Genomic DNA, 11,720 nt, shown 5'->3' with positions numbered 1-11,720 from the left:
AACAAATCATTTGAACATATAAAGATATTCTCTTGTGACTCTAGTATTTTCTTTAGAGCAAATATAAAGGTGCAAGCTAACGCATATATTCTGACAAAAATGCCCTTTAAGACTTAATTACAATATTAGAATATAATTGTATCTAAGCACAGTCACGTAACGGTCATTCAAACATGATCTTTTGTAAAGAAAATCAATAAAGTTTTGTAAATATTATACTTCAAATACAAGATTTACTTATCATCCACTTAGAAGAGAAGTTATTATGAAAAAAAATGTTAGAAACTCAAAAATTGTTATAAGAGTAATATCTATTTAGACATGGATGCATGGAAAAATTAATTACGCCGGACGTCAATTTTATGCTAAACATTTAGAATAAATAATCAATTGCTGTTGAGCGTTAAGCATAATTTAATGCGATTCTTAATTAAAACTGCGCTCTGTGGCTGAGGGGTTGCCATTACGGTATGAAACATCAGAACTGCAACCACCTCTTAACCCTGTGATGTTGTAAGAGGCAACTCCATGGGTTCTTATTACTTAAGTCTATGTGTCTCTTAGCTCCAACAGGTGAGGTGATTTTGGCCTCGGGATCCATTTTCAAATAATGAAATAAATGTCCATTTCTATTAAGAAAGTAACAAATCTTGTAAAGTTAATTAAGAACTGAAAGTATCATTAATTTGATTAAGGCCAAGAGTAACGAAAACGTCCTTGGAAATATGTACTATTTATTTGAAGATAAGCTGTAAGCTGCCATCATAGTATTAGCTTGTTTTTTTAATTGTACTCTATTTTCTGCTTCAAAAGAGAAGAGCAAACTAATAAGAAAACGAGCGCATCATTATCCGAACCTGTTTAAAAATGTAAAAATAATCTGAAAGTGCCAATGTTTAAGGAATACCTATCTCAACATCTTTGTTTTCATCTGTTTTTTTTTTTTTCACATTTAGATGATTTATATACGATTAAACGATTATTAAATTCGAAATTGATATCATTAAATTGAAACTTTACTTTAAATGGAGACAGTTCAAGTAGTAGAAAAATGCACTTTTAACTACAAACATCGGTTTTGTTCTATTTTTTATGTATAAGAAAGTGTGGCTGAACCGTTAGGATTTATTTACGAGAAATTCTAAGAAACGCTTTGTTTTTGTTTTGTTTTTTTTTGTGAAAATGAAATGGATCCTAAGACTGCCTAAATTGTTTAGCAATAAATCAAACAAAGTAATTCATGTATGACATTTCATCTAGACAGAAAAGGCCGAACCAACCATGATTTAAAGGAAAACATTCATTAAGCTACAAAATACATTAATTTATGATCGTAACCTATTTATGTACTGATCTGACCACGTGTCCATAAAGCTATTTTATTCGTATACGCTGAAAATATACATAAAATTGCAAAAACTGAAAACAAATCACCATCGATTGTTTTCTATTTCGTGATCTATCTTACTCAGTTTTAAATGGAAATTCTTTGAAAAACAGAGCGGATTATTTTACCCTAAACTTATATCATACAATGATTATTTTGATGAACTTTGAATATTTATGAAAACAAAAACATAATGATACTGTGTACATGTTCTGTTGTTACAGTATCTACGCTTCTTAAACATTTGATAAATTAGTATTCTATAGAATGAGTTATGACTGGTATAAGGTTACAGAAACATATATGTAATGTGGTGAAAGTCGGCTTCTAGCGTTTCCCATTTATTTAATCTTCCAATTGTCATTAATTGTATTCCAATGTTTTTTTTATAAATGTAATAAGGCCCACAAGTTACAGATATATATTGCAATGCTTATGCAGATCAAAAAATGCACTGCGTCAGAATACCAAGCATCAGAAATATGCAAAACCATTACAATTGTCTGGAACAAACACATAATATGTTAGACAAGTTCAAACCAATGTTTTATAATTTTCTTGACAGTTTTTGTTTGTTGTTTTTTTTTTTTCAAACAATTAACCTTTTACAGCATGAGCATATTGCAAGCAACGGCTGTTTTCATTGCAAAACATCCTGTAACAAGTACAAACTGCTATGAAACTATAAAAAATGCTTCAATACTATCCAAAATTAGAACACATGTTCATTGGACCATAACCTTGGTGACAGCATGCTCAATCTTAAATTCTTGTTACCATTGCAATGGGGGACGTCTCAAAATTGCCTAAACTGCGTGTTTTTTTTCTTTTCATCAAAACTGATTTCAAAGTGCTGCAACTTCTCAAAGGATTGAAATAGAGTCAAAGGCTTTTCAGCGTTGGTTACATGTTACCTTCGATGTGGGGTCATTTTTAGCCTATCACGAGTCCAAAATTTTCTTAGTGACTCTGGCACCCCCTTGATGTACCTTTTTTGATAGGGGGCAGCGCCGAAAAAGTGACCACTTTTTTTAACAAAATTTCTCAAACGAAAAAGAGTGTTTGAGGCCTATATGTACAAAGGGCAAATTTTTCACAACTTCAGGCCTCAAGAGGGGCTGAAAAGCCCTCAAAACACGCCTATATGCGGTAAAACGTTAATATGACCGCTGGCAATATTTTTAAAGCAAAAGATACGTAAAATGGTTTTGATTTCTATAATATCCCCACCTGTCTCCGTATTACAAAGATTTCGTAAATGTACGCTTAATGTCCTTCTTTGACTTTTCATATTTGTTTGTTTAAATTTAAGTTCGAAGATTTTCAACAGCTACTTTGATAGGATATAAATATGCGAATGCGTTAAATTTGTATGAATTTGTAAAAATTAACATTTTTATTTAAAATGCCTGGTATATATATTTTAGGTTGCATGACCGACTGCCATTTGAACGGCGTGCAAAAATATTGTAATAACGGATGTGGTTTTGTATGCATGATCCCGATTGGCAGACAGTTGTATAAATGTTAAGCCATAGTATGTAATGAACACGTGAAGTAAATAACACGAGTAATTGTGCTCTGTGTTAACCACAACACCAAAACAATATTTTTAGCTTTAAAGAATTAATTATTTTTAATTTTAATGACGAATATGAATTGTGGGACATACCTTACCGTTTCTCATTTTATCATAGTCTCAATTTTATATGACATCAAAGTTTTGATTTGTTTAACTTTTAAGCCACGTGTCTACTTAGTCTTTTTGATTGATATATTTGGATCAAGTGTACTGATTAAAAGATACTATAGGGTTCAAAAATTAAAAAGAGGAATAACAATTGAATCTGAAACCAAAGTCAAGATTTTTTTTTTCTTTTTAAGTGAAAACCGAAGTTGCATCAAGATCATATGAATCCAAATTCAGTTCTATTTTTTTATATAATAGTTTGACATAAGTATTAAATGCTTAGATAATGCAGGGTCTTTTAATAATCTATATTCCGTATAACTCATTTTATAATTTTTTTCTTACAGCACAATAATGAATAAATTTTAATTACCAAATTTGCATATCTCAATGTCTTTACAACAAACATTTAATTCGTATCGTCTTTCATGCAAATGAAATCGGAATGCTCGTTTGAAAAAGCCCTTAAGAACTGATTACATCTAAATTCATTACTTCAGCAATGTGTCAAATCAAGCTGCGGGTATTTCTGGAGGGAACAACAAATAAATCATTGTGTGTTATCAGAATCAATATTAAATTAAATTTGGACGCGTTAGTTTTGTGAGGTATAATTATTGTGTGTTAAAAGTAAATTATTTCAAGCATGAAATGCTTGTCTTATTGTCCCTGCTTCTTGCCTTGCCTCCGATTCTTTCTGTCGCATGTCATGTCAATAGTTAAAGGCAGTCATATTAGCACTGTTTCGAATGTTTATACATACATTAATCGATCACATGGAAATTTTAGAACAAAAATTTCATTTTTCCGAAGTACAGACTAGATATACAAACAAGCAGTTGCGTGCAAATACATTAAACTAACGACGAAAATTCTCTCTCTCTCTCTCTCCCTCTCTCTCTCTCTCTCTCTCTCCCTCTCTCTCTCTTCAAAAACAAAGAAACTTCAATTGTATGACACACAAAGAATGATATATAATAAATAAGTTTTTTAAACAAATTATAACCATATATGCTTAACATATTAAGGGAGATCATACTGTTTGGTAAACTTCAGTACTGTATTAATAGCTCGAATCATCTTTCAACCAAATCATGGAATTAAATTTATGCAGGTATACTTAGCTTTCGAAAATAATTTTTTTAAAAATCAAGTTTTACGATAGCACATTTATCTTTCATCAAGCAGGAAGTAATCAGTAATTTCAAGCGCACTTATCTAGCTCCGTTTTTCAGTCATATATGAACAAAAGTTTCATGATAAAAAAGTTGTTAGGTCTGTGAATTTACATGAAGTAAATAGATGATAAAATGCTGCTGTCCCATTTCCTTGTTTACTTCAATTGTATAAATATCAAACAAAATAGCTTCTTCCTTCCTTTATGAAATTCTAGATTAGAGTATTGTAATTTGTTTCGATAATTAAAACCTTAGAAATGGATCATACATTTATAACTATATTAACTTCCTCTCTGGATGGAAGCATTGCAACAATTATAAACGGAAATTTTGAGGCTTTGTTGATATGTGCAAGAAATTATAACAACATTTAGTAATATTCCACTAACGCGGAAATGTTAAATTAATTTCAATTTAGAAGCAGAATGTAAAATATAGACCGACTTTGAGTATGTTACCAAAGTAGTACATCATTCCCAAAATGAAGCAATTTCAATAGTATGCATAATAATAAACAATAATGGAGTAACAATGAATTATAATCATAGAGGCAGATTTGTTAATGTTGTTGAATCACTTGTCCCTCCCTTCTGTGATTTTGAATCCCTGATGACAATCTAGGATTCTTTCATAATCACAGGGTATCCAGCTAGCTTATTGAAGGTCGGTGGTTCTACACAAGTGCCTTCGCAAGTTTGAAATAGTATAAATTAATACTCCTTCACTAATCCGGCTGTTTAGATAGAGAGCATCAGATTACAAATTCAGGGGTCGCTGTTTTAATCCTCGAGTGAGGCGTAATTGCTCCGTGACAGTTGATCTCGGACGTTGAGTCTAATGGTCATCGCTGATTCAAAAGTTAATGTCGGATTAGTAGTCGGTCACTTGCGGATAAGTTGGTTATTACTGGTTAATTAACCAGGAACTCCGGTTAAGGGAACCGATCGACGAGGTAACAGCAAAAACCATGTTAAAATCGGCATAAAATATCGGGTTGAAATGAGCAAACCTCTACACTGTAAAGTGGTTTGTTAAGCTTTATGGTGTATGTGTGTGCAAATTGAAATTTAAGTATTCCTCAAAAGTTCAGTGAATTATTTGATGTGGATGAAGATTGATCTATCGAGCACTGATGTAAACACAAAACAACCAAATTTGACTCGAAAGTTAAAATTGATGAACTATTGATGGAAATAAGGTGAAATATTTCATAGTGTTAGTGGGCCATGTCACAATCAAAATAATAATTGCCTCCGTGGTAAATTCCTACACATCAAAACTTCAAACCGCTGTTAAATAGCCGATATACCGCTGATATCGATATCATTTCTTAAATTTAAGTCATTAACTTTCTTTTCAAAACTTCTTAACATTTATGAAAATTTTAAAAAAGAAACTGTAAGTGTTCTTTCACTTACTTATAAAGCAAGATGAAATTCAAAAATAAACTGACATCACACAATTGTAAGATGAAAAATAATGTAATGAACAGAATATAAATACAGAAAAAACTGACCCAGCATTCACGGGGAATTTTGAACTAAGAACTGAGATCAAACTATTTATTTTAAAAAGATGAAATGATGTTTATGTTCCTTTGATCTTTACCCGGCTTTTGTGTTCACTAAAAAACTCGAATTTTGGGTCAGACTCACTGTAGTTTTTATTTCTCTCTTTATTACGAATTCTAAGTTAGGATCTGATATGTTACCAAGATCCAAACACACATAATTTTTTTTAAAGACTGGGTCCGAAGATTTCTCTTATACTTCCTAATATAAATCAATGATTGTTTTATTTAAAAACATTTCAGTTGAAAAAAGAGAGACAAAATTAATTTGTAACGAATGTTTTTCACAAAAGGTCAGACAATTCCACGATTAAAGCCATGCAAGTAAAAACAAAATTAAAAAAGAGAAAGTATTTCCTTATTTTTATGACATTAGAATGGCAAAAAAACCATTACCAGAGGAAGCAAATTCAATAAAAAATGTAATGGTTCTGTTTTAATTTCAGGAGAAATATTTCTCAAACTTTCCATGTAATTTTATTTCATTATGTCTTTATTGCTGTTGTTTGTAATTCATTACATCGATTTAACAATCAATATATTTTGCTTCTATAGCTGAAGGTATACTTTTGAAGAAGCCAAATGGCAGAATAATAAAATTTTACATTGTTTTTAATAATATAAAGTGGAAAAATTAATTCAAAGATGGCAACATTTAACACTATTGCAGACTCAGTTTGAATAATCGTGTTTATGATCAAATACAGTTTATTCAAGCTAATTTACAACCCCTACCCCAGCACACCGTGTATATCCAGTGACAGGAGCAGGAATGTGCAAAAAAGTAACACCGAATCTGTACGAAACTAGTAAGTAAAGGTCAAGGTAAGTAAACCGACCAAATATATTATCCTTAATCAAATTAAAAGAAATGAATAAGAGCATACGGCTGCTATGATATTTTACTTTAACCTTCATTATAAATTGTTCCAGGAATACGTTTACCTTTTGAGATCATTCGTGAGCAAGACTACCGTTTCAAGGATGACTTTTGTGTTTCGTCGAAATAAATAAGTACATAAACTCATTTTAAACTCTATTTTCATCATATCCCTTAGGCATTTGCCAAACTGGAAAACAGGATGTATAATATTTAACTTCTTTTAATGGATTTACCTGCGTTGCTTTGTGTGTGCATCATTCACTATTTTGTACAAATTTCCACACCAAAAAAGAAGTGAGATATGACTCAGCTTTATCGTCCAGTGAGTTCTTGTTTAAAAACCGTTACCCGACATCAAAAATAAATAACATTTAAGAAAATATAATAATAGTATTTTATGGCCTAATGGTCCATTACCTTAACTATAGATAAAGTTGGTCGTACTCAAATACCTATTATTAGTATATTGAATCATATCAAATATTGCAAAATGATTAGAAGGTTACGTGGTATAGAACAGGAACAAATGTTCTTTCTGAATAAAGGGTACAAAGTAGATCAACATATTTTGTTAAAATATGTTAAATGTCAAATACGAGTATAATGCTAAAAACTTTGTTATTTTAATGTTATATAAGATAAATTTTCAAAGATATGTAAAACAAAACATTATAGTATGAACGTGAATCGTTTTCAAGCTTTTACGCACTTCTTAAAGGTAACAAAAGCTTTTTGCAATAAAAATCCACGATTGTGGTGCGGAGCAAACAGTGTTAGTTCCCAAATGTGTAATTAACATTCAATAATGTTTACCATGACGTTTATCAAATATATTTGTTTATAATAATAGTAAGTGTTTGAAATGATTGATATTTTGTAATTTTCTATAATGTTTGATAGGAGGTCCATCTAGTTTCTTTTTCAGAATTCCATTAATATGTGTCTTTAGAACATAGAATGCAGTTTGTTAATGACACCAATTCAGCAGCTATTGTTGTATCAAAATGATCCCGTACAATTACAATGTTGTCCACAATGTTCTCCATGGGGATATCGTTAAATGACTCTCAATACAATACGATGCTAGAAACACTTATTCTAAGTACGAAAATTGAAAGCACAAAAACAAAACAACACATTAAGACATTCTATTACAGCACTGTACCAATCTATTACACTAAAATTTAGTTTGTAAAGCGTTAATTTAAAAACAGATATTTCTTTCTCGGGAACGGTCCTTAAAAGCTGGATGTTGCAACATTTCAATTACTATATATTAAAAAGACAAAGTCAATACAAGTAATGAGGAAAATACATTTACAAGTAATATGTTTAAAAATACCATTACGTATATCAAACAGTTTCAAGCCTATAGTTTCAAATGACTTTTGTTATAATATATGAACAACTAGAAAAAAGGTGAAATGTCTCTCACTTTCTGTAATTTCACAGTAAATTTAGATAACAAATACCGTAAAACAACCATATTTCTATTTGTTTTTGAATGTAATTTATTTAAACATGCATCACTTAAAAACTTTATGACATCAACTGTTTTAAAATAGAATTTTAAATTACGAGACTTGTCATGCATTATAACACATTTCATGGGGATGACAAATATATGATTTTCATACTTTATTAAAAAACACAAATGTTAATTTTAGACGTTTCTTTATGGAATTATTCTACACTGTATAATGACAGTGTGTATAAAAACGCATTGTTTAAATAATTGTCAAGTTATACGCAAATGCTCTTTGCATGATGTGCCCTTGAAATGACAGAAAGCATTTCTGTTTTATTTCTGTCAACACTGACATAAATTGTTCAGCACGTGTATGAGAATAAGTAAAAGAAGAACAAAAGCAGTTAGGTTAACGGCATGGTTAACGGGCATGTGCTACAACATCCGCCAAGAGGGATAAACTGGTTGTCACAATAAACTTCCGGACAATAAACTCCTGGACAATGTCTCTGTGTAGAAACTGTAAATATCAACAAAATATCAAATTTTATATATTTAAAACAAATGACATTTATTTAACATAATTTGACTGATTATGCCTGTTGTACGATTTTTTCACATAAAAATAATTACTTTTGAGTCTGATTCATTGTTTAACCAATGTGTTCTATTGTCTAACCAGGCCAATACAAGTATCAAAGTATTTAACATGGGGCGAATTTACATTCCCTTGCTTAAAAGGCTAATCATTTTGCAATCACAACTTTTAAAGCGGCACACCGAAACATGAGCAAAATATTGTTTATTTGTCATAATTTTGTAAGGATAATACATAAATATCCTAACCGAGACATAGACACTTTTACCACAGAACTTTAAATTTATATTATAGCACAGTTTTTGTATAATAATAAAAAAGAATTAGATAAAATATATATGTTCTATTATAAAGTATATTTAATAGTTTTTATTAAGAAATAAAACAGGGCAAGCAACAAAACTTGCTAAATTAAACAACAAATGGACTGTCAGACTGTTATTGTTAAACACATTAAAAACATAATAAGCTTATATTCATATATTTACGCTGTCCCGTTATTTTTTATTGGTTGAAAAAAAGAGGATGAAAAGTCGGATTGCGATACAGGGACACGTTATTCCGAAAAATAAAAATTCGGAAAACAAACAGACAAATATCATGTTCAATGACAGCTGTGAATTATGGGTTCAAGTTAAGCCCTTGTTATTTTACGTCACGTGTTTATGAAATTGTAATAATGTACATATTATTATACTTACGTCTGCCAATTGGCAACATGCATACAAAACCACATCCGTTACTACAACATTTCTGCACGCCGTTACAATGCCAGTCATTCATGCAACCGAGAATACATATACCAGGCATGTCTGGATCTTGTCGGGGACACTTGCCCGCCTTCGGCACTGCAAAATCAAGACCATTGCTTAATGATATTATTAAACGTAATTATTTAAGATTGAAAATAGAATATTTTTTAAGGATTTTATCATTTCATGGGCTTGTTTACGATAACCTACGAGTATAATGGCTATTATATGCATTTTGATCTTTTGTTGACACGGTATAAAAGTATAAATATATATGCATAAATATTTTAATATCATTTGTGGCTAAAATATTTTGGCTTATGAGATCGTTCCATTTTTCAAAATTGTTGGAGGTTGTACCAACTTGTCCAGTTTGTTATCAGCACCAATATTATCAATATATCAATATTATCAGCACAATATTATCCCGTTTAATCAGACTACCATGCACTCACTGTGTCACTCTAGACGGCTACATTTCTTTACTGCTGACTTACAAACAATCAGTAATGAAAACATCTGAGAAGTGCAAATGTCTAGTATAAATAATGAAAGATTTTCTTACTTTTTATGTTACTTTGACGTGCAAAATTAATATCATTCAAGGCTAAATTGTTTAAAGTTGCCAATAAGAGATCGTACTTACAACATGCCATTTCTGTACAAGACACCGACCCGTCATTACACTTGCATGTATTACATAGATCTTTGAATGTTTGACCATTTTGGTATACTCTCCATTTGTAAAAACAACGCCTTCCTATAAATAATTACGTAAAGAAAATTACATGTACCAGTTTATTTCGGTTGTTCGCAAACGGAAATAAGACAGAATAAATGTGTGTATTTGCGTAACTTACATAAATAACAATGTGTCACTGATGACAGGTTCAAAAACAAATGGCAACTTTAAGTGTTTTTGACAAGCCTTATTTTGCATTCAAGCAGTAATGTTAGCAAACTTGTTTGTTACATTCATAGCAATATTTCTTACTTCAGTTTTATACAAGTTTAAACTGTAGTGTAAAGATATTAATTAAGAAAATTAAATAAAATATATATCGCATTTGTAGTTAAATATATCTTTTTTAGTGCATCTAAAATCGCCTTTAGCACTACTTAGATTTAAAAATTTAACACAAAAAGATTGTTTAAAAACGTACGGTGAATAGAATGCAACATTTTGTTGTTTTCTTTCAATGAAACATTTTAACAACAATTTTGAGGTGATTTAAGAAGACATTAGATATAAAATAAGCGCAAAAAGTAAACAAATGATGTTTAAGGCAAAAAGTTTTTTAATGACTTAAATTGAAGGGAATTATATTAGTCTCTTTTCAAAACTTTATTATTATCATTATTATTATTATTATTATTATTATTATTTTTTTATTATTATTTTTATTATTATTATTATCTAATCCTTCCTTGTTAATACTATTACTTTTCATTATATTGTTTATTTGTTTCAACTATTTTTTTTATCGATTTTCCTACCAAATTGCCCTTAGACAATAAAAAATAATTTTACACATTCATTTATTTCTTCAATTAAATTCGATGTTTATAATTCTCCAAATAATTTTTTGTTTGTAAATTTCCAAATTCATTCAATATAACTAACAATATTTATTTAATATAACATTTTAGTCTTTAGTTACTTTTATTATGATTACAATACACTAATAATATATACTAAAACTCAAGCACCAAACTGTAAAAAAAAGCTACTTACCGGTTGGACATTCTGGGCAGCACAATCCCGCACGAGTTACTGGAGATTTACATCTAACAGCAGGACACGGTTCCGAACATTTCTTAGCTGCGTTGCTGTTTGCGTTTGTGGAATTCTGTCCAAAGGTTAAACACACAAAGTTCACAAGAATTATTAACAAAAGCATTGTTGATAAGAATGTCGTATGCCTACTTTTACAATTTGTTAAATGCATGAAATAGTCGTGACTTTACTTTTCACAGATGAATAAATCTAACAACGCTATATTTATCAAAATGTCGTGTGCGACTAAAATTATAATTAATTATAAATGTCAATCATTATTTATAACAATAACAATTGTTAACAATTATAAGTGTCAATCATTGTTTATATATTAGCATAAATTGGATGTAGGTGAAAAAAACAAATATTAATAACAAAGGAAATAAAAATGGTGAAAACTAATAATTATTAACA

The 11,720-nt window shown here is 30.0% G+C and overlaps 1 protein-coding gene across 1 annotated transcript; it reads right to left on the bottom strand.

Moving 5' to 3' along the window:
* Positions 1–7,780: 7,780 nt before the first annotated feature.
* LOC132741679 (waprin-Phi1-like) lies at positions 7,781–11,487 on the bottom strand. The gene is made up of 4 exons (XM_060729908.1): positions 11,262–11,487; positions 10,173–10,286; positions 9,476–9,622; positions 7,781–8,696 (listed from the first exon to the last, which is right to left on the bottom strand). Exons 1-4 carry the CDS (start codon positions 11,473–11,475, stop codon positions 8,581–8,583), a joined length of 591 nt encoding a protein of 196 aa, XP_060585891.1. The 5' UTR covers positions 11,476–11,487; the 3' UTR covers positions 7,781–8,580.
* Between the last annotated feature and the right edge of the window lie 233 nt (positions 11,488–11,720).

This window comes from Ruditapes philippinarum, unplaced genomic scaffold, assembly GCF_026571515.1.
Source record: "Ruditapes philippinarum isolate M1 unplaced genomic scaffold, ASM2657151v2 ctg2123_1_1_1_1, whole genome shotgun sequence".
Classification (NCBI taxonomy): Eukaryota; Metazoa; Mollusca; class Bivalvia; order Venerida; family Veneridae; genus Ruditapes; species Ruditapes philippinarum.
Note: the sequence above shows the minus strand (reverse complement) of the source record. Positions and strands in the feature narration are given on the sequence as shown.

Excerpts from the sequence above, each read along its gene's own strand:
- LOC132741679 (XM_060729908.1), bottom strand. The coding sequence starts at position 11,475 with ATGCATTTAACAAATTGTAAAAGTAGGCATACGACATTCTTATCAACA. Across the intron at positions 10,287-11,261 it reads CTGCCCAGAATGTCCAACCG|GAAGGCGTTGTTTTTACAAA; the intron begins GTAAGTAGCTTT and ends AATTATTTATAG. Across the intron at positions 9,623-10,172 it reads TTGTACAGAAATGGCATGTT|TGCCGAAGGCGGGCAAGTGT; the intron begins GTAAGTACGATC and ends TTGATTTTGCAG.